At 39.7% G+C, this 26,441-nt stretch overlaps 1 protein-coding gene across 2 annotated transcripts; it reads left to right on the top strand.

Moving 5' to 3' along the window:
• The first annotated feature begins 102 nt into the window (after window positions 1-102).
• Window positions 103-21,033, top strand: LOC121514779 (bromodomain-containing protein 1-like). Of its 2 annotated transcripts, XM_041795087.1 has the most exons (12): window positions 103-391; window positions 7,061-8,444; window positions 8,726-8,882; window positions 8,973-9,101; window positions 9,350-9,478; window positions 11,228-11,540; window positions 11,923-12,684; window positions 12,809-12,944; window positions 13,166-13,296; window positions 15,727-15,821; window positions 16,151-16,305; window positions 19,431-21,033. In XM_041795087.1, the coding sequence occupies exons 2-12, from the start codon at window positions 7,072-7,074 to the stop codon at window positions 19,618-19,620; spliced, it is 3,570 nt and encodes a 1,189-aa protein (XP_041651021.1). In that variant the 5' UTR covers window positions 103-391; window positions 7,061-7,071; the 3' UTR covers window positions 19,621-21,033. The 2 variants fall into 2 exon arrangements, with proteins under 2 accessions (XP_041651021.1, XP_041651022.1); XM_041795088.1 differs by lacking the exon at window positions 15,727-15,821 and having other exon boundaries at window positions 19,431-19,585.
• Window positions 21,034-26,441: the final 5,408 nt, after the last annotated feature.

Below are 26,441 nucleotides of genomic sequence, written 5' to 3' on the forward strand. Positions count from 1 at the left end.
CCCACAACCCAAACACCAAAAAAAGCCCCAACCACTTCCTGGTTTCCTTTGTACGCGATTACGTCACGGCGTAAGGACTCACACAACCGCATTGTTGTTGGGGGAAGAGAAGCTCGGGCAGTTGCTGAGCCCTGCCACTTCCAACTGCTTTTAAAACAGTCACATCGATCTGTACTTTTTTTTTTTTTTTACCCTGAACAACTTATTACACCTGAAACCTGTTCCGTCGCCCTGGATACCTGTCGGTCACTCACAGGTTTGACTCGGTTCAGCGCGAGCCGCGGCCGCTGTTGGATGAGCGGACTGAATGTGGATTTAACTGCCGCTGTGCTCCACAGGCCGCGCCGCCATTGCTGCTGGATTTATACGCTGAATTCGTGAAAATACCGAGGTAAGTTGAGTCTCCCTTGGGCTCAACATTTTTTATATCACACCTTATATCCTGGACATGTTTAGATAAAAATAACACAAATCAATGAGAGGAAAGGGCACGTTATTTGTCCGAGACTGCTTCTTGTTGTGTTGGTCGCCATATTTCCTCCCCCTTCAGTCAGATGTAATGCTAGCAGGCTACGTTAGCCTGGTTTGTGGACGGAGTGTCCTAATGCGTTTAACAGTAGTCCGGAGAGGTCATCGCCTCATAGGAGAGCACCGGCAGGCGTTCCTTTATTATATCAGTGATGTTTTTGGTATAAAGCATTTAAATGAGATGAATTTATCACTCAGCTTAATGTTCAGGTCCGGATATGAGGAGCTAACGTTAGCCATGGCTAGCAGAAACGGTTGAACACAGACAGGGAGAAGCCGAAGGAGTAGAGGCTGCTACTGGAAACAGAGAATACTGAACAACAACCAGCTCTCAGCGGCTTCAGGCGGACCCACTGAACCGACCGTAACCTCGCCATTGTTGACACGAAGATGCATTGCAATATGCGATTTGATTCATTCATTAAGCGAACGTTATCATAGTCTGTTTCCGTCACTTTTGTCTTACATGTACGTACAAAATTGACAATATATTTCGACAGCTCAGCTTTATAAACTATACTTTCTCATACATCTTAGGGAACAGTTGCAACAAAAGTGCTTAAGCTTGTAACACACGTTATTTCAGTCGTAAGGTGCGTAGGACAGGATTGAGCCCATCAAACCACATGACATTTAAACGCAAGAGGAAACGAAAATCAACACCTATAAACACACTAACATTTAAATGCATTGCCTTGAGACTGTGGAAACAGAATAGCTTGTCCTAGATAACCCAAATTTTTACTTTCAGTTCTCAGCTAATGAAAGCCAGCTGCCACATTCAGTGTCGAAATTACAGTAACATGCTAGCCTGCATATTCGGTATGAAAACGAGGGGGGAACACAGTTTTCAGCCAAGAACTAATGCGGCGGTATCAAACAATAATAGTTTTGTCATCTAAATTATGTCTGGAAAATAGTGCTGTGAAATTAATTAAAATTAAGATTAAATTGTAATATGTCCTGCTGCAATTTTCAAACCACAGAAGGTGCAACATTTCTTTGACCTGAAATGTGTTTTAAAATACAAGCTGTGGACATTTTTTACAGCATGTTATGGTCTACACATCATGCACATATTTAAGTGTATTCTTAAATTGTGTGCACCAAAAAAATTAACCTTTCTTGGCATGGCATAAAAGGATCACCACCTTGAATGCAACCATTTGTACTGAATTTGAAATAAGTCAAAATAAGGTCAAATGGATAGTTTTCAAAATTGTTTAGCCTTAGCTTAAGCTAACAAACAGTGTGTTAACTATGATATGCAAACATTTGTTGCTTCTTTGTTGAGAAATTCACAAGATGAGGTATCTAAGAAATAATGATTTTTTATCAATACATGTTAAATCAAAGTGTTCATTGTGTATAAATTCATGTTTAATTTTTTAAATGAAATTCTACACTTAGCCTTATATAATTAGTTTAAAGGATAATAAACACTGGCTAAAATATAATACTAAAATGCTTTTTTTTTCTTAAACTAGACTAAGATTATGGAGGTTACAAATGACTTTATTATAACTGAAACATTGACATTTTAATGTGAAGACTGTATGAAATAGCTGCCAAAAGTGATGCTGGTCACAAAGCATTATATTTGAGGCTTTCAAAGTTCATTTCAAGCAGCAAAGTTCCAGTTTTTTAATAAGGAATAGCACTGAAAGGTGCTGAAGCTTTAAAGAATTGTATTTATTTTGTAGACAATTTGAGTTGAAGGGGAACAAATTCATCAAAAACTGCACGAACGCGATGCCATACTTATGAGGACGCCAAAGTCTTTATTTCTGTTGACACTGTTTGATACCACAAACTTTAAAAAGAAATGTTATCTGTTCTTTTAATGGAAGACAGTCTTGAAATCTGCACCTTGTAAGTGAGGCACACACATAGTTTAACATTGGTATTTGGCCCTGCTGGCAACTAGTAAATAATGTGACATAAAACAATGCCAGGAGCAGAGCTGTTGTCAATTTTAGACCGGCATTTACCACACATGACTTCTGATTTAGAGAAGAGATTTATCGTTGGGTAGAAGATGTGACATACTGGGCAGACTCTGATCTGAGGTCTGACATGAGAGGAAATGAGTGCATTGTGGGAGACCAGAAGAAGTGACAGGAAAAAAAGAGTCAACTAGGGATACACAATATTATTAGCATAATATTGGTTTTGGCAGGAATTAACTCAAAAACTCAATTATTGGTATCAGCAGATATGAACATTTCTGTTGATGTTTACAGCTGATATTTTGACTGTCTATATCAGCAGGTTTTAAGAGTAAATTTGTGCAGTTTTAAGCAGAACTCATGGCCCTGTCAGGGCTTTGGTTTGTTTCTTTTGTCCTCATTCCTTTAACACCCAAGTATTTCTAAGGACTAAAGTTTAAAGTCTGAACTACGGCTAGTTTATTTACTGTCAGTTCATAAGAGAGTGTTCCTATTGTGTTATTTTAAGCATTTTGTGAGGTTTGTCTTAGGGATTCTTGATGCAAGGCCAGTATTTAGTTTTGGCAATTGATTTCAATAACAGGTCAGTTCTACTACAGGAACAAAAAACATCCGATAACGTGCTTCCAGTTTCAGACATCAGCTAAATTGTTGTTTTAAATAGCAGTATCAGCAGTGACCTTGAATTTTAAAACTATTGCATCTGTAATCTTTTTATCAGACTGATGTGTGGACTGAGGGATGAAGCCATCAGAAATTGCTCGCAGACTCCCTCACACTGTCTAAATTGCTCAAATACATTGACAGCATTTTGGTAGCAAAACATTACCAACATACACTCACCAATCGCTTTTTAGGCAACCTGTTCAACTGCTCATTTGAACAAATCAACTCACATGTCAAGAACCGTCTAGACGTTATGTTGAAGTTCAAACTGAACATCAGAACGGAGAAGAAAGGAAGTTGAAGTGACTTTGAATGTGGCATGGTTGTTGGTGCCAGACAGACTGGTCTGAGTATTTTACAAACTGCTGATCTACTGGGATTCTCACACTCAACCACCTCTAGGGTTTACAGAGAATGGTGAGAAAATGTCCAGTGAGCAGCAGTTCTCTGGGCCAAACTGCTTTGTCGATGGCAGCATTCACAGCAGAATGACCAGGCAGATTCAAACTGATAGAAACTCAAATGTCCACTAGTTACAGCTGAGGTATACAGAAGAGCATCTCTGAATGTACAGCACTCTGAAATTAAAAGCAGACCAGTTACAGCAGCAGAAGACCACACCAGATGCCTCTTCTGTCAACGAAGAACAGGAAACTGAGGGTACAGTTCACACTGGCTCACCAAATTGGACAAAAGAATGCTGTAAAAACATTCCCTGGTCTGATGAGTCTGGATTTCTGCTATACTGATCAAATGGTTAGGTCAGAATTTGGCATAAACAACTTTAAAGCTTGCCAGACCACCAGCGACTCAGCTGGCTCAAATTCACATAAATCACATTTCTTCCTCATACTGATGCTCAGTTAGATGTTAAGCAGATCCTCTTCACCATGTCTACATGCCAGAATGCATTGGTTGCTGCCATGTTATTGGCTGAATAGATTTTTTGCATTGATCAGCGGTTGAATTGTTAAACTTAATAAAGTGATTGGTGAGTGTATTTGTGCTATCTAGTCACGAAGTTACACAATATGATGTGCCTTGGACTTCTGTGTTGTTGCCATGGTATCCAAGTGTTCTATTTAGAGTTTTCAACATTTTTGGCACTTTGATGCTTTTTGAAACCACATTTTTTAAAATGATGTATTCTTTATTATATTAGTAAAAAATGCTATCGTGCTTTAAAAAAAAGATTTATCGTTCACATAACAAAGAAGGTGCGTCCATCAAAAAATGTCTTTACACACATTTTCGTATTGTCTTAACAGCAAAAATACATTTTCAATGTCACAGTATTTGTACAATAATACAGCGTTGAGGTGTTTTTTAAGCAGTTTATTGTGGACTAAAATGTTGAGACTCAGGACTTTTATTTTTGTTACCCAATATTAAAACAAGTATCGTTCGGTTGAACTTACATTGAATTCTGAAATTCTGGTGTAATAACAGCTTCAGTTGCAGCCAACTGGAAACACATTGATCTCATAAACTAAGCTGCACACGGAGACATCGGGGCCTCCCCATCTAAAGCTTTTAGCCGATCTTCATGTCCCATCTGTTCCTCTGAGGAGACAACTGTAATTGCATTAACATTGTTGTTTTCTCCACAGAAGAGGAGAGTTGGAATCCATTTCACTCGCCAAAGGTTTTTGTGAAAAGATGCACACACAAACACTGTTTCACTTGGAAATCATTTCATATTGGATTAATCGGTAAAAATATTAAGTGATAAAAACTCCAGTCATTCTTTAGATTTGGAATAACTTGCTGGTTTTCTTTGTCGCAGACATCGTCATGTCATCGTTATTATGTTAGTAAGGAAATAGAATGTTGTTTTTAATTTGCATTAGGAATGAACAATTTGCGAAAATAATCTAATTGCGATTTTTTCCCCCCCCCCAATATTGCGATTTAATATGCAGTTATTAATTGGTTTCTCATCTTGTGTATTTTTCAATAAGTTCAAGCAATAAATAATTCAATATTATAACACATTCGGTCAGGAACACTCTCATCATATATTTAACTATTTATTGCAAAATGGAAATGCAGTTTTTCTACGTGGAGAAGGCTCTGCTTAAAAAATACTCCCTGGATTAGTCAGCAGCATGCTTTGATTTTCCAGGAAGCGCATGGCTAGAAACCCCTATATGGATAGATGCATATATGACAATGTGAATTAAAAACAGAGAAAATATTTCAGAAGCAAATAATCCATAGTGGCATGAATATGAAGGTGCAACAAGCTTTAAGCTATAAAGGAGGCGGCTGGGGTGGGGGAGGTGAAGCTGGCTAGCAGCTGATCACAGCTGGAGCTATGACTTTCACGTACTAAGCTTCATTAATTGGAGATAGAATGAACTAATAAATTTAGCTCATTTTTCAAATTTGGTGTCATTTGCTTTATTGAAGGGCATTATCATTTTTATGTCACTCATTTTAACTATGAGAAATATACATAAAACAAGATAAGGATGATTTTTGTAAACCATTATAAAAAAAATGACACTTGAATGTTTGCATGATGTGCATAAAATCTCAGCAGCTGCCAAAAAAATAGGATTTATTATACTGGTATTTTGACACATTTTAAGTTAAAGAAATATTGCAACTTGTGCGATTTGTAAATTGCAGCAGGCCATATTATGATTTAATCTAATTTGCAATTAATTGTTCAGCCCTAATTTGCATAATGTACGTTTTTGGATAGAATCAATTGGAAATTGAAATATGGCCACAGCTCAGCAGATGAATCAATGTATGGGAGTACAATATGTGTAATATATCATACATGTGTCGGGCATAACTGATACCTTAATTTCTCGCCCGTTCAATGTAAACTAAACCTATTGCCTTGTGTTCTGGACTGAAACCTATAAAAGTTTTTGGACTTTATAGTTAAAATTCTAGTGTCTTGCTAACCCTTGTTAAGGGCAATTCAGTTTGTGATGTAAATTATTAAACCTGTCCAACCCCCCAGGCCAAAGTATTAGGAAAAAAAGTTTAAATATAAATGCAAAATCTCAGTTAGCAGCCTGAGTCAAGGTTTTTATAGTTAACAAAAATTAACTAAATAACGACAACTAATGAACACCCAAGCCTGGAGAGAGTAAAATCTCCTGATTTGATTTAAATACAACTTAACATAATAGTAATTTTAGGTCTTAGGTCATATACAAACATTAAAATCGAATAGTTAAAGTGAAAAGTGCAGAGACCTTTTGGGTCCCGCCCCTGACAGGTATCCCACATTGCCAACAAAAGTAAAACTAACACTTATACTAATAAAAACCAAAATAAAACAAAGCATATTTGCAAAATTAAAACTAAACTAAACTAAAAAGCAGCAGAAAAAAATTAAAACTAAACTGAAAATTGAAACAATCAGTTAAAATGAAGTAAGAATGAAAACTAATGAACAAACCAAAACTTTTATAACCTTGGCCTGAGAAGACCAAAGCTATGAACATAAACATATTAAATATAAAGACTGAAAAGATTTGTGGGAGCAGTAAGATTCAGCTGTAATATGTAACACATAAACTCCATTAAGACTATTCTGATACTTTGTTTTAATTGTTGGCATTCTTATTTTCACTAGAAAAATGCTTTAAAATCTCCTGTACTTTGATAGTAAGAGCAGTACAACAAGGACTCTGTCACTTAAATGTTGGGATTTTTTTGTTCTTTGATTGAAGGATGCCGACAGTCATGAAAATTAAGAAGATACATTTACTGTGTGACATTGTTCCTGTGAGGCAGCGTTAAGGGTGAAGAATGGGATCATTAAAGCAGCTACTGTTTTGTCTGACACACTGCTGGATGTGCTGTTGCTTCACAGGATGAGTGAACAAAAAGAGATAATGTTGATGTCAAGCAGTTACTCCAGTGACACTGTTTTTCCCCTTTTTAAATAGTGTCTTTCAACATGAAGAAAAAAGCTCGACATCACCGCCCAGCGGTGCTAAAAAGAGACTCCTCCCCCATTAAGCCTTCACCCAATAGGGAGACGCTGACATACGCAGAGGCTCAGCGAATAGTGGAGCTGGAGGTGGACGGCCGTGTGCACCGGCTCAGCATCTTTGACAAGCTGGACGTCATCACAGATGACGACCCCACGGCTCAGGAGATCATGGAGTGCAACAGTAACAAGGAGAACAATGAGAAGCCCCAGCAGGTCCTGGTGCGCTCAGTGCGCCTCAAAAACAACCAGCAGAAAAAGAATGCAGCGCTCACTGCTGCACACGGAGGCATTGGTACACACGGCAATGCCAGCGGCTTGTTGGAGCCAAAGGTTAGAACGGTTGAATACAATCTGCCGGTGGTGCCAAAGAGGCCTTCTTCTTATTATAAATATGTGGAGAGGACGGAGGAGGAGCTGGACGAGGAGGTGGAGTATGACATGGACGAGGAGGACTACGCCTGGCTGGAGCTAATCAACGAGAAGAGGAAGGGTGAGGGCGTCAGCCAGGTGTCACACAACCTGTTTGAGTTTCTCATGGACCGATTTGAGAAGGAGTCGTATTTGGCATCCCAGGGTCAGAGTGACCTGCAGTCACAAGTTGATGAGGACGCTGTCTGCTGCATCTGCATGGACGGAGATGGAGCAGACAGTAATGTCATCCTCTTCTGCGACTCGTGTAACATCGCTGTTCACCAGGAATGTTATGGCGTGCCGTACATCCCTGAGGGCCAGTGGCTGTGCAGACACTGCCTGCAGTGCCCGTCACGGCCGGCTGAGTGCGTCTTCTGTCCAAACCGAGGTGGAGCCCTTAAGAAGACCGATGATGACCGCTGGGGCCATGTAGCATGTGCTCTGTGGGTGCCTGAGGTCGGCTTCTCTGACACAGTTTTCATCGAGCCCATCGATGGCGTCCGCAATATCCCACCAGCACGCTGGAAGCTCACCTGTTACCTGTGTAAAGAGAAGGGTGCAGGCGCCTGCATCCAGTGTGACAAGATCAACTGTTACACAGCCTTCCATGTCAGCTGTGCCCAGAAGGCTGGCCTCTACATGAAGATGGAGCCCGTCAAGGAGGTGACGCCATCAGGGGCCCCCACCTTCTCTGTGAAGAAGACGTCCTACTGCTGCAGCCACACACCTGAAGGCTGCGACCGGCGACCGCTCAACATCTACCAGGAGCCACACCCAAAAAATGGAGCCTGCCACAAGAGGCCAGAGAAAAGGGTGAAGTCCAGGTCGAAGAACTGGTATAAGAAAAAGACTAAAAAGGTGGAGCCTGAACCAGAACCAGAACCTGAGACCCCTGCCAACTCTGGACCCAGTATCACTGTCTCAAGGTAAGAGGGAAAGTATATCTTTAAAATATCTTCATCATGAACTGTCAGTCAAGTATGTTTGGTTGACACAACCTGATGGAGGTGAATTACAGGTCATGATCAAAAACATGTAAACGGCTGTGAAAAAGCCAGAAATACATGTCACTGTGTCTTCAGACCATATTGTGTTAACTTACTCAAAGATTTGAAGATTCAATGAAATCAATTGAACATTTTGATACTAAATTAAATGTGTATTAAGTTTGTGTTGACTAAAGTTTTTCTGTATCTTTGTGGATCAGTTTCGACACCATCCTGAACCAGGTGGCTGTTCAGAAGAAGCGCCACTTTGTGGAGCGAGTGTTTAGTTACTGGGTGCAGAAGAGGCAGTCGAGGAACAATGTACCGCTGATACGCAGACTGCAGGCCACCCCTCAGCCAGCCAAAACCAAGCAGGCGGTCAGTGCTTCTGATACTCACTAGATTCCTACAGGAACATCAAGTTTTTTGAATGTAAATGTTATTGAACGTCGCTGTTATTGTCTGCAGGACCGCTCAGACACAAACCAGGCACTGAAGGAACAGCTGAAGGAGTGGCACCGACTCCGCCATGACCTGGAGCGAGCTCGCCTGCTGCTTGAGCTCATCAGGAAGAGAGAGAAGCTGAAGAGGGAGGAGGTAGTTGATTAATCTTTAACTAACTCTTTTTCTGTTATTTATTTTTATTCATGTAATAATTTAGTAATAGATTTTTAGTTGTATCTGATTGACTTAATCTGTCAAAACACTGAATATGGTTTATCTATTTGTAAAAATAAACAGAAGAAAATAAATGGAGAAACCATGACCGGTCTCATCCTGTTCCCCTGTTTTAAACATTTGGGTTGGTGTCCATACTGAGCTGTTGGTCTACGTTTTTCTCTCAGTTGAAGCTGCAGCAGTCGGTGCTGGAGGTCCAGCTGAGTCCATTCAGCATCCTGCTCAGAGCCGTGCTCAGTCAGCTGCAGGAGAAGGACCAGTACAGCATCTTTGCTCAGCCTGTCAGCATCAAAGAGGTATGTCACAATTTATATATTCCTATCAATTCCACTCTTTGGTCCTGGAGAAAGATTAATGCAGCAGAAATTCCTGGAAAATGACCCTCAATCCAAGAATTCAGGATAACATATAAATGTGCAATAATTCTGAAAAGGTCATTGTAACCAGTTTTGCACTATGTATTTTCTGTTATTGAGCCTTGATGCTTTTAGATTTTTTTCTTTTTTAACATGTTGTAAAAATTGATTTGATACTAAAATATTATAGTATTAACCTGGATTTGAAATTGAGAAAACAATAGAACATTTGCTGTAATGCTAATGACACCAGACTTTGTTTCAACAACTATTTGATTTTTATAGAATATGTAGCTTGTCTTTCATTTTACTTCTTCAGTGTTTAACTAAGTGTGTTTGGCCATTAACATGATTTAAAACAGTGAGTTGCTGTGTTGAAAGATGATATAAATAATCTACCATGGATAGAGTCACTTATCTGAATGCTAAAGATCTGCTTGATGTTATCTACGTAAAAATAATCCAATTAATAGAGTAGTGATACTCAACATGTGGCTCTTTTGTCATGATTTGTGGCTCTTTTATTTCTTAATTTGAAGCATTTATGGGGAACTTTGACCTCAGAAGTTATCCATTGCACGTCACATTAATCAGTGTGTTTCCCACTCTTGTACAGTAGGCTTTAATTGTCAAAGTCAGTTGTCAGTCTTTTTTTTTTGTCTGTATATTTCCTTTTCCCTTATGTGCATTTTTGGCCCCATTCAATCCATTTTTGCTGCTTATAACTCATTTTTGCCACTTTCATCCAATTTTTTCCCCTATTTAGTTAATGCCCCTTTTTACCAGTTTTTGCCTCTTTTATCCTGCTTATTGCAATTTCTTCCTATTTTCCCCACCTTTTTTGCCCATTTTTGCCATCTGTACCTCATTTTTTGGTCACTTCTCACCCATTTTTGCCACGTTTTCACCCCATTATTGTCTCTTTTTACCAAGTTTTTACCATTTAATGCATATTTTGCCCCTTTTCCACCAATTTGTTTTTTCCATTTTTTTTCCCGGCTATTTTTCAGCCGTTTGGCTCTCTGGTTGAACAGGATATAGTAACGCTGTGATAGAGAGTATGTGGATTTAAAAAAATGCTCCTTGTAAGACTCTGTAGTCCTGGACTTCAGAGCACTTAAGTGCTGTAAGTGTACAGCAAACATAGACAGTTGGAGGATTTTTAAATTTATATGTTTTTTGATTATTCCCATCTTTGCTGGGTTTTATATTCTTCATTTCTTTTATCTTGTGATATTTATTTTTGCTGTCTTTTAATGCTCTTAATGTTCTAAATTAGAGATGCACGATGTTGGATTTTTAACAATATCTAATATGATATTTTTTAAATCTCATTTTAGCAGATAGTGATATAGATTAGTAATAAAAATTAGGGATGCACAGATACTGAAACCAGTACAGGACATTGGTGCGATACCAAGCCTAAGTACTTGTATCTGTACTCAGAAGTACTCTTGCAGATTATATTTTGTGTCTATAGAACTTTTTTGAATTGCTGCTATACAAATAATGACTGATTGATTTATTCATGTTCTCTGTAATCTATGTTCATTAAATATTTTGACTTCAAATTTCCTCGAATTTGTTTCTGGAGTTTCCAGCCTTGCCATTGTAACTATGAAACATCTGCAAATTGACTTTTCAGACGTTTATCTTCCTCCTTTAACTGGTCTTTCCTCTCTCCTGCAGGTCCCCGACTACCTGGACCACATCAAGAACCCCATGGACTTCTCCACCATGAGGCAACGCATCGATGCTCACAACTACAGGAGCTTCGACGAGTTTGAGGGTGACTTCAACCTCATCATCGACAACTGCATGTCCTACAACGCCAAGGAAACGTTTTTCTACAAGGCAGCTCAGCGGATGCTGGACCACGGTGGGGTGATCCTCCGCAGGGCCCGCAGAGAGGTCGACAGGATTGGCTTTGACTTCCCTGGTGGGTTGCATCTGCCCGAAGCCCCAAAACTGGAGCCTCCACCGCCGTTCTCCTGGGAGGATGGTAAGTCCACTGGTATTAGAGAAACCATCAAATATGAAATGTCCTGCTCTGTCTTCTCTGATCTCAAGATTGTTTTTGTGTCACACAACATCACATGGTAACCTTTTTTTGTTTTTTAATGGCTGGCAACTCAGCACAGTGACTTTAAGTTTTATAGACAGTTACAGTCTGATCAATGAGGGTAAACCCAACTTTAACATAGCTACAAATAGTTCATGACATAAACTCAGATAAAACAGTTGCAAGCCACAACTTATGTCTTTAAAGTTTATGAGATGTACAAACTAAAGATAAATTTCAATAAATGTCAGTTAAAATCAGAATGCAGGGTTTATATTAAAGGTACATCCTGATGTAATGTGTGTCTCACTTTTTCTCTCAGTGGACCGCATCCTGAGCCCTGCCTACCGTCAGCGGACCCCCCTGGAGGATCAGCTAAAGGAGCTTTTGGAGAAGCTGGACTTGAGCACAGCCATGAGGAACAGCCCGTCTCGCAGCAAGAGGCTCAAGCTGCTCAAGAAGACCATCTTGGAGGTCCGCAGTGAGTTGAGTCTGAAGAAGTCCAGACCAAAGCAAGCACCAGCTGCTCTGGAGCCCAGCTCAACCCCGTCAGAATCAGAGGAGAAACCACTACCAGAGCCCCCAGCAGAGCCTCCTACGCCGCAGGAGGAGAAGCCTTTAACTCCACCAACGTTTGAGCTGTTAACCTCGCTGTCAGCGCTTGACACCTCATCCAGCAACTCAGAGCCTCCTCTGAAGACCCTCATAACCAGCGTGGACCATGTTCCTATGGAGCTCAACAGCAGCAAAGACACCTCTACCTCAGAGCTACCTTCAAAACACCCCAATGGGTTCATCCTAGACCCGCCACTACTCAACGGAAACCTCCACTCCGAAGCCTCAGGCGACTGCAACCGACGGACCAACAGTCTTTTTCGCAAATCCAAGAGCAACAGCCCGCAGAATCCATCCAAAACACAAGAGGCTACCACTTCACTGACATCACGCCTGGGCGCCAAAACCTTCCTGTCTGTCGTCATCCCTCGACTAGAGACGCTCCTCTTGCCTAAGAAAAGGAAACGAAGCTGTAGTGGCGACGTAGAGGAAGAGGACGAGGAGTCGCCAATGAAACGCCTCGGCACAGGTATGCGGTCATAGAACAGTGGACTGGGTCTGAATTTAAACTCCCAACAAAAAAAAAATTTCACTGCACTAAAACATATCTTTAAAAGGTAAAACATAACTCAAATGAATCATGTTTTTTCCAGGTATGGCGAATGGTTTTGTGGTGCAGAAGGAGAAGGAAGTGGAAATCTCAGCATCTCCTCGCCTGCTGGAGCCACGCCGACGTTGTGCCTCTGAGTCGAGCATCTCCTCTAGTGGGAGCGTCCTCTGCAGCACCAGGTGAGACGAGGAGGAAAAACCAAAAGCTAAGCACACAGCAGAGATTTTTGACTGATGACTCAAACCAGTTAACTGATACTGAACTAGCTGGGGCTTATTGATAAGTCCTAATCAGCCATTGAGTTAAAATTTTAATTTCCCCACATGTGGAACTTTAAATCCTTCCTACATCACCCAAAAATTAAACATTCTCATTATTTTTGCTCTATTGTCTCTTGTAGCACAGTCACCATGCCCAAAAGTGGGAAAGGGCGGCCGGCTGCGGCTCGACGGAGCACCGTCGATGACAAAAGCACCCTTATGACCTGCATTGAAAATGGCGAGTTTACTGCCTCTGCCAAGATCTCTACAGGTGAGTAGAACGTTTGTCCTCTGCTTCATCAACTAACCATGCATGCACCATTACAGCCTGTTCTGTGGCTGCAAGCTGAAGTGATCCACTGCTGCAAAACATATTTTTTTAATCAAATATTCTCTTAGACTGGCTTATTTAAGAAAATACAAAAATAAAAGGGCAAGGTTAAAAAAAAAAAAAAAAAAAACTTAAATTGAAGGAACAGGAAACCTGTGAGTGACAAGGTAGAAGTGAAGCAGCTTCAGTTATATTCTCTGTGGGTTCAGTGAATTATAGGCTTGTTTTTAAAAATCTATCCCACGTGAATTATTAAATTGGACTGGTTCTTCTTTTTCTTACCCTCAGTTACCAAACAAACCTATGAAAGAGAACTGGGTGTACGGTCATGTCCATGCAAAACTGGTCTGATCAACAAACTGATTGCGATTTTTTTTTTTTTTCACCAAGATTGCAATTGCAATTTAATTTCTTAAGTTTCTCATCTCATGCATTTTATAACAAAAACAAGTAGTAATTCAGTCTATACTATAACCAACAAAATATTAGATTAAACTAGGGCAGAACAATTTATAAAAACATCAAATTGTAATGATTTTTTTACTCATTTTGCACATTTGATATGATCTGTTATATCAAAGCCAATTATCATTTCTATATAATTCTCATATTTTATATTCTCCTAGTCACCTAGCAAAATATGGCACTAGAATGATTGCATGATATGTAGTGTATAACATCTCTGCTGCAAAAAAGTTCTGAACTGGTATCTTGACACAAACTACAGGTTAAAGAAATAACGCACCTTCTGCGATTGGAAAATTGCAGCAGGCCATGTTGCGTTTTTAATCTAATTTAAGATTAATTACCCAGCCCTAACGTTAATTAATCTGGACCAAGGTTATAGTTAACTGAAACTAACTTAATAACTAAAACTCAAACTAAATACAAAACTAAGCTTTACCAAAAAAAAAAAAAGAAAACTAAATGAAACCCCATAGTGCGCTTACAAAACTATCTAAAATAAAATAAAAAAGGAGACAAGATATCCTTAGCTTTAGTTTTTGACACGACTATACTGACTGGCACCTACACCCACGTCTGGGGAGTGTAAAATTGCCTCATCTGATTGGTTAAGACTTCACACAGTGGTAGTTTTATGTCTTGAGTTGTATTCAAACATCTTCATTAAGTAAATAAAATAATAAGTGAAGAGAAGCCCGTTTTATTATGTTTTTTAAAATGTATTACGCTCACTCAGCCCTGACATTTATCCGTAAAAAACTAAAACTAATAAAAACTAAACTAAAACGAAGCATTTTTGCAAAATAAAAACTAAACAAAACTAACCAGCAGTCAAAACTAGTGAAAACTAAACTGAAATTGAACACAGAGAGTGAAACAAAATAAAAATAAATACTAATGAAAAATCCAAAACTATTATAACCTTGGTGTGGACAAATTCCAACTAGCTCTCAGCTTGAGTTCACAGAGTCTCTGTGGACCTGGCCATTTGGACAGACAGAGATTTGCAGGCATGTAGTTAAACAGTTAGCTATTTTACATTACACTCAGCCTCTACCAGTCCCTAATGATAAGAGCAGTCTAGAGTGACTACGCCCCTGTTTGGGTGAAAAACAGTGGTAGTAACATGATTACTATGTCGCATTTTGAGATACAGAATATTAACAAGCCATAATTTAGAACTTTTTCCTCCTTAAATGACAAAGGAGCTTAAAAAAATGAAAAATCTTTTGTTTACAACATAATTTTACAGGGCTGTCTTATGATATAGTTAACAAAGGGGTTAGTCATGCTGAGGAGGAGGATCAGACAATCATTTACAGTTAAAGACTAGGAAATGTTTAGCAGTTGAGCCACAGATACTATCTGTGTAGTCCAGTTGAAGCCTTAAAACTGTCACACAGGGTCAGTAAATTCACTTCAACTTGCAGAAATATGCCTGAATCCTGCACATATTAACACCTAGCTGTGACAGGACTTGCTTTAAAGACTTTAAAGCAGAAAATTAGACAAAATGGCACGTTTTTAGTTAGATATTCATGGCCATGGCGGTCTAATATTCCATCATTTCATTCCTAACATAGCTGCCTTTTTACCTGCCTAAGTGCAAACATTTAGCCCATGCTCCACAATAATGACAGATGAAGCAGGTTTTAACAATCATGCACTTCTCTCACACAGACTCATCCTGCACCCTAAATGTACTGGAGAGGTGGTGTTAGGATAGTTTGAAGTGTATGATTTAAAGATCTTTCTTAACTGGTTTCTCCAGAGTTACCAGCTTAAATATGATGTCCGTGTTTGTGAGTTGAGCTGTCGTCTGTGTGCCTGGCTGTGTTCACACTGGTTGTGCTCTGTGTCTGTTGCAGTGAACACTTCATAACTTGCTTGTCGTTGTTTCTGTAGAGGTGTGGAAGGCCTCCGCTGCTTCTCCATTTGTTCTGGAGCCTCTTAAACTAGTTTGGGCTAAATGTAGTGGATATCCCTCCTACCCTGCCCTGGTGAGTGCGTGTCAGTGCCCTCTGTTCTCATCTCCCATCTGCCCTTCTGCCATTGTGCGGTGCCGTAGCTCGTGATTCGTGCTCACAGCCATGCAGCAGCTGCCAGCCAGCGATGATGGACCGCTCAGTGTGCCTGCGTGCGTGAATGAGCGTGTGCAGTCAGCCGCTTCGCTCAGAGCGTCACGGCTCGACTCAGCTTTGCATGTTTGTGTCTCTGAGTGCGGGCTTCTTCTCTCCGGCCGCTGCCACCCGGATATTCTCCACCCTGTCAGAAAGAGGAGGCCCCCCTTCGCTCAGTCTCTGCCACTCTGTGTTTGTGTTCCTCACAGATCATGGACCCCAGAGCGCGGAGGACGGCGCGTCAGCACAACGGGGTGGAGCTTCCCCAGCCACCACAGGACGTTCTCAGAGCCGGAGAACGGATGCAGTTCAGGTCCGCAGAGAAACTCTTCCTCGTCCACTTCTTCGACAGCAGGCGCAGCTGGTGAGCAGATCGCCAACTCTTGTTGGGGAAAAGAAGTCATGAAGTAGAGAAAAACAGGGAGCGAATGTGTTAATATTTTAGGCTTTAGTATTGGGGACTAGATTTTCTTTTATCTACCAGGAAAGCGGCTGCTTGGTGAAATACCTTTTTTGGTAAAGACTTGCTTACTGATCTATAATCTAGTCACAGAATTCTGTATCAGGCCAAACAGTCACTAAAATATGTCAGTGAGCTTCTGTTTTCCATTTTCTTGTGCTATTTTATTGAGGTGAGATGGTCACTTCTGTTTCCTCTTTATAAAGACACCCTTCTGGCTCATCCACCCACTGTTAAATGCACTCTCATGGTGAGTCATGGGACTGTAGTCATCTCAGGAAAGTCATCAGTGTGACTGTTGTAATAAATACTGTTGAGTCAGAGCAGATTGGATAGAAAGAGATAGAAGATAACTCTTCTCAGGGTTTCTCAGAACACATAAATTCATGTTGTGAATCTAGAATTGAGCAAAGACCAGTACATAAATACTTTTCAGGTAGTTAACCACTGAATTTAAAGAAAGCAGAATGAGTTTAGTTGTCTGTAAATTAAAACTTTTAGATCTGTAATGAATAGACCCATTTTTTAACTTTCATTCCAAGGATTGTAGGTATGTCATGATTTCAAAACAGGTCTACCATAAAATCCTATTTATCCAACAGAGCTAGGCAATTAATCACATTTTAGATTAAATCGCAATAGTACACTCTGCAATTTTCAAATTGCAGAACTTGCAACATTTCTTTGACCTTAAATGTATGTCAAAACAGCAGTTTAATAAATGTTTTACAGCAGAGGTGCTACACTACACATCATGCAACACTTTGCAGAAATTCCCTATTCTTTCCCTCTTTTGTAAGTTTGTGCCTTTCAAAATGAGAAAGACATAAAATAATTATTCCTGCCAATACAACAGAGACTCAGAATGATCACAATTAAACTGTTTAGTCTTGGTTTAATCTACCAGATATTTTCTTTATTATAAAATGCAATGAGATATTTCCTGTGTTTAGGAATACACAAGATGAGGAACTTGAAAATAATCATACTTTAAATTGCAATGGCAATATTGTGAAAATATATCGCAATTAGATTATTTTGCCAAATCGTTCAGCTCCTTTTATCCAAATGTAATTCCTGTAAGTGCAGCTGATGCCATAACACATTGCATACAACCTGACATGATTGAAAACTTGCTCTCATTCATTTTGTGCTGTGAGTGGCAGCTAATCAAACAAAGCCTACATATTTACAATGTGTTCATTTAATCTAGGAACTCAGAAATTCAGAGTTGACTTCACCAAAAATTCACCTTGAATTCACCTGGCTTCTGAGGTAAATGGAACGCAGAATTAGAACCAGCTGGCAGGTCCACTTTTTGACAGCTTTTCCTTCCTTGTTATAAAGTTTATGAAAAATAGTGGTATACTGTTAAGTAGGGCTGGGTATTTCCAACACCCTCTCAGTACAATATGTAAAGATATTTATTTCAGTCAATAAACATGTCCTATTCAGAATTCCCGACATTAATTGTTCCTTATTGTAGACAATAACAGCAAAGGCATAGCATTAAGGATCCTACTACTTAAAACACTTAAAATTAGGTGCTTAGAGATACTGGTAGTAAAGTGAAAATATCCAGTTTATAATCACTGAGCTTTTAATACATTAATTCTTATTTTTTAACTAGAAATGGCCCTTTCGTATGGTCCTCTTGCTGTTGTTCTCATACACCATAATATTTTGGTTTTACTTTAAGCCGACCTGCAAGAATGTCTTTTTGCTTTCCATCTGCAGTAACATGGACAGCACAGAACTGATGAGTGGTGAATAAACAGCCAGACTTGTACTATTTAAGCAGCTGTCTGAAGCCTTCATTATCAGCTACGCTGTACGTCCCAGTGTCTACAGATTAATCAGAGAAAGTCCTGCCCGTGCTCTTCTGATCCTGTCTTGAAGTTTAGGAAAAATTTTGACTTTACAGTATCATGGGGCAGCACACACTGGCCTGATCACAAGCCTAGCTGTTGTTGCTAACAGCAGATTATCCTGATTTTATGTATCCTCCATTTTAACAGGGAGAACCAATTTAGACCAAGGTCTCTTTCCTGAGGTGCCCTACATCAATACAAATACATACATGAATCACTAAAAAAGTCAGCAGTGGTTACATTCACACTCAAAATTATACTTACACACTCAAGACAGAGGCAGTTGCATGTGTATAAAAAGCATCTCAATAGTCCAAAATTGGTAAATTTGTAGCCTGGAAAATCTTTTTCCTGTTTCTCACTGTTAGGTAGGACTTCTACCTGTAAAGAAAACCGAACTGAGGTTTCATTCCCCTAACTAAATGTACGCAGATGAAGACTGGTGTTGCTGCAGTATTTTACCTTGTTTTTACATAGCTTGTACTTTGCATAAAACAAGTCCAACTCTTGACTGTCAGGTGTTTGAAAACCTGAAATAATTCTTTCAGTCTTGCTGGCAGCCAGTACACTGTAGTCTGTTTTGAGCTGAAGTCTGCGCTGCATCATGCAGTCTAGTGTCTGCTGCCACCTGATGGCTTTGTTATGTATGGCGCTTTAGAAGACCAGCATCTTAAAACTGCATTCACAGCATTTGCTGCCATATCGATTCTTTAACATCTGCATTTATTAAGAAGTTTGTGCCAATATACTGCTGCACTGTTTTCTGTTTTCTGAGCACAGGCCTGGTGTTAGGTAAATAAACCTTGTGGAGTGCTGGTTTGATTAAAAAGACAAGTTGTTGCATATTAAAGACTTTCCTGTATTACCTAACAATGTAAAGTAGATCATTTCCTAGGTTAAAAGATGCAAAATTAATCTTGTTGGATACAGCCACCACCTGGTGAAACTCCTGTATTGCAGGCTGTTAGAATATTCAGAATCATGGCCATTGACTAATGTGTGAGCTCCTCTGCTGTGAGAAAAGAGCAGAATGAACTGAAAGTGTTGGAGCAAGAATCAGTTGATGTGAGAGTCAGCAGGCTGTAAATGGAGAGGTCACAGATGGACTGTTTTTTTCTATCAGTCTGTTTACACATTGACACTGATTTCTGTCCTCAGGCAATGGCTTCCTAGATCCAAGATGTCTCCGTTTGGGATCAACCAGACGCTGGACAGACTGAAGCTAAAGGAGGCCCGCTGCTCCTCCAACCGAAAAGCTGTGCAGCTCGCCTTCAACCGAGCCATGGACCACCTGAACCGTGTCAGCAGCAAGCCTGAGCTGAACGGCGGCCTCGCTGTCACCGGCTGAACTCCTCCTCCCATCATCCATCTCTCCTTTTTGTCCTCTCAGCCTTCTGTTTTGTTCACAATCCAGACACTCAGTTTCTGCCTCATACGCACAACAAAACCCCACACACTTGTCATGTTTACCATTTCCTGCTAACTGGATCGTTTCCATGCCTCCCCTTACATTTCACCCCTCCGTCTGAAATACTGTAGCTTGTGACGGCCATCTCCTTTTGTCAAAGAGCTATGCAACATAAACGACTCGGTTAGCAGGTGAAAGAGAAGAAATCCTACCTGGGCTGTGAGGACCGAGAAGTCACAGGTCTAAACCTGTTGAATGTGTCAGAGTTTGACCTCTGACCTCCTTAAATGTGCTGCAAGACTGCTGCGACAGTCCCACTGCCACCCAAACATCCATCAGCGTGCAGCAGTGCGGCTGCAGCAGCTCCTGTAAATATCCTGTACAAGGCCTGACACTAATTTATTCACTCCTTCAGTTTGTTTTGGTACATGGTGTTCACATATTTATACAGTCGGAGGTGATGATCCACGTCGTCGCTGTCGGCCTTTCTCCTGGTGCTATCTCTACACAGAGACGAATAAACAAACATGCATACTGTAACGAACATTTTCATGTCAGCTCCTTTTTTTACGGTTTTTGTAAGTTATTGAGTTCTCAAGCTTCATCTTCTCTCGTCTTTGGCATTAATTTTTTTGTGTGTTTGCATCTTTTTTTTTTACCTGAATGTTTTTACTGGACTACTTCGACATTTTTTTGTTTGTACATATTTATATAAAATCTATATAGATGCTCTCAAGATTTTAAACATGCCGAAAGTGCATCATTCACACCGAAACCAAAAAAAATCTGCTGCCCACCAGGTTCCCACTGATGTGTTTTTACAGTTGTGTTTTCAGCCTTTATGTCTGTGTGCAGTGATGAGTTTGAGTCTTCTGTAAAACGTCACAGAATCATCTTTTTCCATCCGAGCAGAGCTACAGTCAGCTGTAGGAGAGAAGAGAATGTGCCTGTACTAATTTATTGTAAAGCAGAAAATGTATATGCATTACTTTATAGAGAGAGTATTGTAAGAAAATACTACGGGCACAGCAGGAGCCACATGTAGAGGCTTCTCTTCCTCTTCTGTTGTTTTGTGAGTTTTTCTATTTTTGATCTATAGCATTAAATCTGAGCGGTGAGGTGATAGTGTTTGATGTTTTATTTTGACGGGGCAGCGTTGGGTAGATGTCAGGTTTTGTTTGGCCCCTCTGGATGTGGATGTTGTGTGTAAATAGATTTGGTACTTTAGCTGATTCTCTGGGAAAAAGAAAAAAAAAACACAGTTATAGCCAACGGGAGCGGAAACCAGCCGACGGCAGGCCGCTGGGATTTTTATACTAAAACACTGAAAATTAAATATGTTATTGAATCACAGTCTTGTGTGTCCGGGTCTTTATTACTTTGCTTTCTTTCATTCATAAAATTAAATTAAGACATGAACACCTCTGTGGAAGCTGGATCCAAAAGTGCCCCACAAGTATTAAGAGCAAAAACAAGCCTGCATGATTGGAAGACTTATAAACTAATAGTGTGCTTGTATAAGCGAATGCCATCCTTATGTCTAAATAGTTAAATATACATAAATATTTTAAGATTGAGACTTATACACAACATAAGACTGAGAAAGAGCATATTGGTTGAATTTTTTTTCTCCTTTAAATGCTTGAATGTAGTTGTTTTACAACATTGCATATGAGAAACAGTATTAGCCACAAACATACTGGTTTCCACACTAGACTAGCCATTTCCACTTCAACTTCATCTTTAGTTTTTTTAGTTAATATGCAAAAAGGAAGTCTTGCCATATGAGATACGTGATGCTCTAGGAGCAATAAATGATTTGTCACCTGAAAGAGCCTGCAAAGTGAAAAAGAATCTGTATTTAGGTTTGTTGTATGATAGGCCACTGTGTTATGAACCCCTAGTTCAAATTCAGTCAGATAAAAACATCCCTAAGTTTATATATCATTAATCTTCAAAATCATGAAAATGAGGCAGTAAAATCTGCTCCAGGGTGGTGTGGGTGTGTCTGCTGAAGAAGAACACTGATGATTTGACAAATTTTCCTCACAATGAACAAAAAAAAAGCATTTAACTGACTCTGAAAGGACAAAATTCGAAATCATTAGTTTTATAGGTCAAAATATGAGATAACTTTCAAAATTCTGAGTTTAAAAGGTACACATGAGATAAAAAAGATGAGGTCATGAGTAAAAAAGGCAAAAAATAAGAGACAAAAGACTAAAAATACATTTTAAAGGTCAAAATATGAGATAAAGTCAAAATCATGAGGGTCTTTTTGTGTGACTTTTAAAGGTCAGAATATGGGATTTAAAGTCTAAGATAGGAGTTGAAAAGTCTAAATGTGAGATAAAATTCAAAATGATAAATTCAAAAAGTCTGAATATTAAGTTAAAAACAAATATAAGTTTAAGTCAGTGTTAATTTCATCAACCAAAACTATGACTAAGAATGTTTGCCGACAACCTTTTTTCCACAAAACTAGACTAACAAAAATAGAACTGTGATGACTAAAACTGACAAAAACTAAGTTTAGTTTTCGTCAAGATGACTAAAATTAGACTAAAATGTAATGTAGCACCTCCTCTTTTTGCATTCTTCATACGGGATGGAAATAAAGTAATGTTGGTTCAGCACGTAGATCAAAGGTTCGTAGGTGTAAAGCAGAAAGCCTTCCACAATAAGGATGTGAGTCTCCTCCTCCTTAGTGTTAGACCATGGGACGATCTCAGTGTCCAGGGTGTTATTAACGCCATCCAACCATACGTAGGAATACTCATCATGGCGTCCATGTCCAGAGCATTGATGACTTGAAGAAGTCGTCCTGATGGACCACACAACAGTTGGGCAGGTTTTTGATCAGTCTGTTGGAGGGTGGTTTTCCCTCCACTGGTTATGCCGCCGATGCCGATGATGTACTGCATGATTTCAGAGCTTGTTAGAAAATCGGCAAGAGTTCAGAACGTCAATAAAACCGATTAGGGATCGGAATCATCAGACGGGAAGAAAGCTTGAAAAGAGAAGGTTGCAGCAAAATCTGTGATACTCTCCGCTGTGGGTAACTGTCAAAAAAAAAATGCATCTGTATCTATTCTGCCTTTCAGCTGTAGAAAGCAGGGACCCCAGGTTTAGCAGAGCGCAGAGAACGCACTACCATGATTTGGTACCAGATTTAGGCAAGAAAATAAAAGATTGGACTAAAAGTAAAGACTAAAATGTGAGGATTTTTTATGGACTAAAACTAGACGGAAACTAAAAAGGATAGAAATGACTAAAATGTGACTGAAACTAAAATGCATTTCATTTAAAGACTAAAACTAAGACTAAAATTAAAAATAGCTGCCAAAATTAACACTGGTTTAAGTCATAAGTGTGAGATGCAAAATTGAAAATATGAAATGAAAACATAAATTAATATCATTTTCCCACATTCTTGATTTTTTCTGATTATTTTCTCTTTACTTTTTCAATCTTTTATGATTTATCAAGGATATTTCAAACCAAAAAGGTTACATTTACATTTGTATACTGGGGGAAATCTGCAGACTTCACACCGATGGGCCAGTTATAATAAAAGGATAACATGATCTTGCTGGCCGGTATAGCTGGCCCCTGGGCCTTGAGTTTGACAGCCCTGATCTAAAATTATATAACGATTTATTAAAAGAAAAAAAAACATATCTTTTAAAGAATATCATCAGGCTATACGTGAGTAAAGTCAAGGTCATTGAACATGGTGTTTCCTGTAGTTTATTTGTAAAAAGCAGGTATAAAGTTGGTAAACCGCTGCCACACACTGAAGCAGTGGAGCCCCAGTGGGGCACGGTGTCATGATGGGGGGCGTAGCAAGGTGCAGGAAGGCAAAGCCTCACCAGATAATGACTCCAGCGCTGGAGAAAGGGAGCAATTCACTGATGTCACATCCGGTTCAACAGTGTGGTTTAAGGTCAAGCCTGAGACACTGGCTGCATTTTGGGTTGGAGTGGAAAAGGAGTAACCACTGCTGGACAGGAGAGCCCTGGAAACACTCCTCACCTCAGCAACATCCTGCTGGTGTGAGATGTGCTTTTCCTCAATCAGTGCAAAAAAACAGATCAATGTTGATGTGGCATTCTTAGAGCTGCAACCAGGATCTGGGAAGATCTGCAGCATGCTGACAGTAGCCACTGAAATTATTACAGGACTGGAAATATATATCTTAAAAACATGTTCAATAAGTAAAAAAAATATGTGTAAGGCAATGGTTGCTGTTCTTTCTACAAAATTTGAGCTTCTATGCTGCTGTAATAAAAACAAGGAATTTGCTAGCAAAAACCATGGCTGACTGTGTGTTGTGTGTTTACGTTTTTATATTTTGATTTGTACGGTGAGAAGTGTCTATGTTGTTGTATAAACTCCCAGTTAACCACAGCTCTATGGTTCTGGAAATGCTTGAAGCTGCACCTTGAAAGTGCTTGAAAGAGGAGCATGAACCCTGACTATGTCACTGAGCTGACGTGCTCTTTCTGCAACATTCCAGCATGTGACCACCAGATGGCGCTGTTGTTCTGTGGGAATAAAAACAGCAGCTTTGCCTTGGTTGGTGCTTATTTTGAAGATATGGAGGATGAAGCCTTTTCTAGAGCATCTTTCAGATCTTTAGTGTTTCCTTGGACAGCTGACAGGGACGAGACCTCGGGGGATGATGGGAGGAGAGATGAGAAAAGACATTCAACAAAGTTCCCCCTCTGGATTTGGTGTGTTGATGTTTTACATGTTTGTGATGGTCATTATCGTCCTCAAAAACATGTCCTCCCAGGAGGCAGGCTCCTTTCACGCTGCAGCGAGTCTGGACCAGAATTTCCCTTCATTCGCCCGCGTCAGCCCCCCTCCCCACCCACTGTCTGCAGCAGAGACAAGTCCCTGCAGCAGCGTCTGAAACGGGGCGGTGTCTTTGTGATGAGTGATATCATGTCCCATCTGATGGCTCAGTGTTGGTTTAATTAGCCTGCAGACTCTTCCTCTAGCTGAGTTCAAGGGCCCCATGTTCCTCTTCTTGGCCATCTTGAACCAAAGCATCATGGGAGGTTTTTTTTTATCCTTCTTGTTGCCTTTAGCTGGGACTGAGGCGAAAAGTGAGACCTGACTTTGTTCATAATCTTCACATTTATACATGTGTTAAACTTTTAGAAGGGTTTTCTTCAGTTTAACCCTCAAATATTCATTTTATCTTTCTCATGGAAAATATCTTTCAAAGACCGATGCGGAGAAAAGGTTAGAAATGAAATTTCTAACCTTTTTTATCTCATATTTACCAGAGTTTTCTTATCTGTGATTGCTCCTTCTCTAAGAACACAGTAGGGACAGGCCCTTGAGAAGCCTGCAATGAAAAGTGTTTGTATTTATTTTTTCTTAGTAATTTGTGTTATTTTTTGATCAAAAGTGACTAAATGACTCAGTCAACAGACTGCAATTTGTATTAAATAGAGCAGTGTTACTCAACCCTGGACAACAAAAGAGCCAAACTGTTGAAAAATACCTTTGCAAGAGCCACAATTTAAGTGGTTAAAAGTAGCAAGAATGGGTTCAAGTTGCAATAAAAATAAGTTAAAGGGGGCAAATTGGACAAAAAGCGACAAAAAAGGGTGAAAAATGGAAAAATAACAGAGTGAAAGTGACAAAACTGGGGAGAAAAGGGGGCAGAAAGTGGCAAAATTTGTGTGAGTAGTGATACGTAACTGGTTTGCAGGTGGCAAAAAATGGTCAACAAGTGGCAAAAACATTACAAACTACAAAAGCATTCCGAGAGCAATGACCTCCGCTATTAGCCTTATCTCCCAATAGTGAAGAATCCCTTAAATAATTCCTGGATCTGACCCCATGTGCCCCCCACCACAGCATTCACCAATTACTCCCTCCCTGATGGTGTGGAGACATGGTGAAGCAAAGCATTGGCTTCAATACAGGTAGACTGTCATGGTGGAAGCGTTCCCTGCTGGTGCCAACAGATGCACTGACAATCTCACCCATGGTCTCACCAGACGACTGGAAGTCATGTCAGAGGGTGAATATTCCTCTATTCCTCCCAGCATTGTGAGTATTCTTGCTACAATTCGCTGTCTTTCTCTCTGTTACGCTCCGACTTGTCTCCTCATCCAGGAGTGCGTCTTTCAAACTCTATAAACTCCAAAACTTTGGATAGAAACACACTAAAAAATGCTGCTGGGATTGAAGTTGCTCATGTCCGCCATCTTCTGGTATAAAGTGGTAACAGCGCAGACCTCCACCATTAGACCTATCTACCAATAGTACAGAATCCTCCCAATAGAAAAAAATTCCTGGATCCAGATGGTGATTGACCAGTCCCAAAATCTAATCAGTTCTTCCTTATGCCATTCTGACATCTCCTGAAAATTTCATGAAAATCCATCCATAAATTTTTGAGTTATGTTACTAACAAACTAACAAACCCATCCCATCACATAACCACTTTGGTGGAGGTAAAAATAAGTGAAAAGTGACTGAAATGGGGAAAAAGCAGCAAAGAGTGGCAAAAATTGGGGAAAAGAAGTGGCATTTATGGCAAAAGGCAGCTTAAATGGGTGAAAAGTGGCAAAAATGTCAAAAAGCAGGATAACAGAGTCAAAAACTGGGGAAAATGGAGCAAAAAGAAGTGACAAAGGTAGCCTTAAAGCAGTAAAACTGATTAAAAGTGGCAAAAAAAAAAAATGCAAATAAGGGCAATGGAAATATACAGACAAAAAAATAAAGTTTGACAATTA

This window comes from Cheilinus undulatus, linkage group 9 (genome assembly GCF_018320785.1).
Source record: "Cheilinus undulatus linkage group 9, ASM1832078v1, whole genome shotgun sequence".
In the NCBI taxonomy this organism is placed as follows: domain Eukaryota; kingdom Metazoa; phylum Chordata; class Actinopteri; order Labriformes; family Labridae; genus Cheilinus; species Cheilinus undulatus.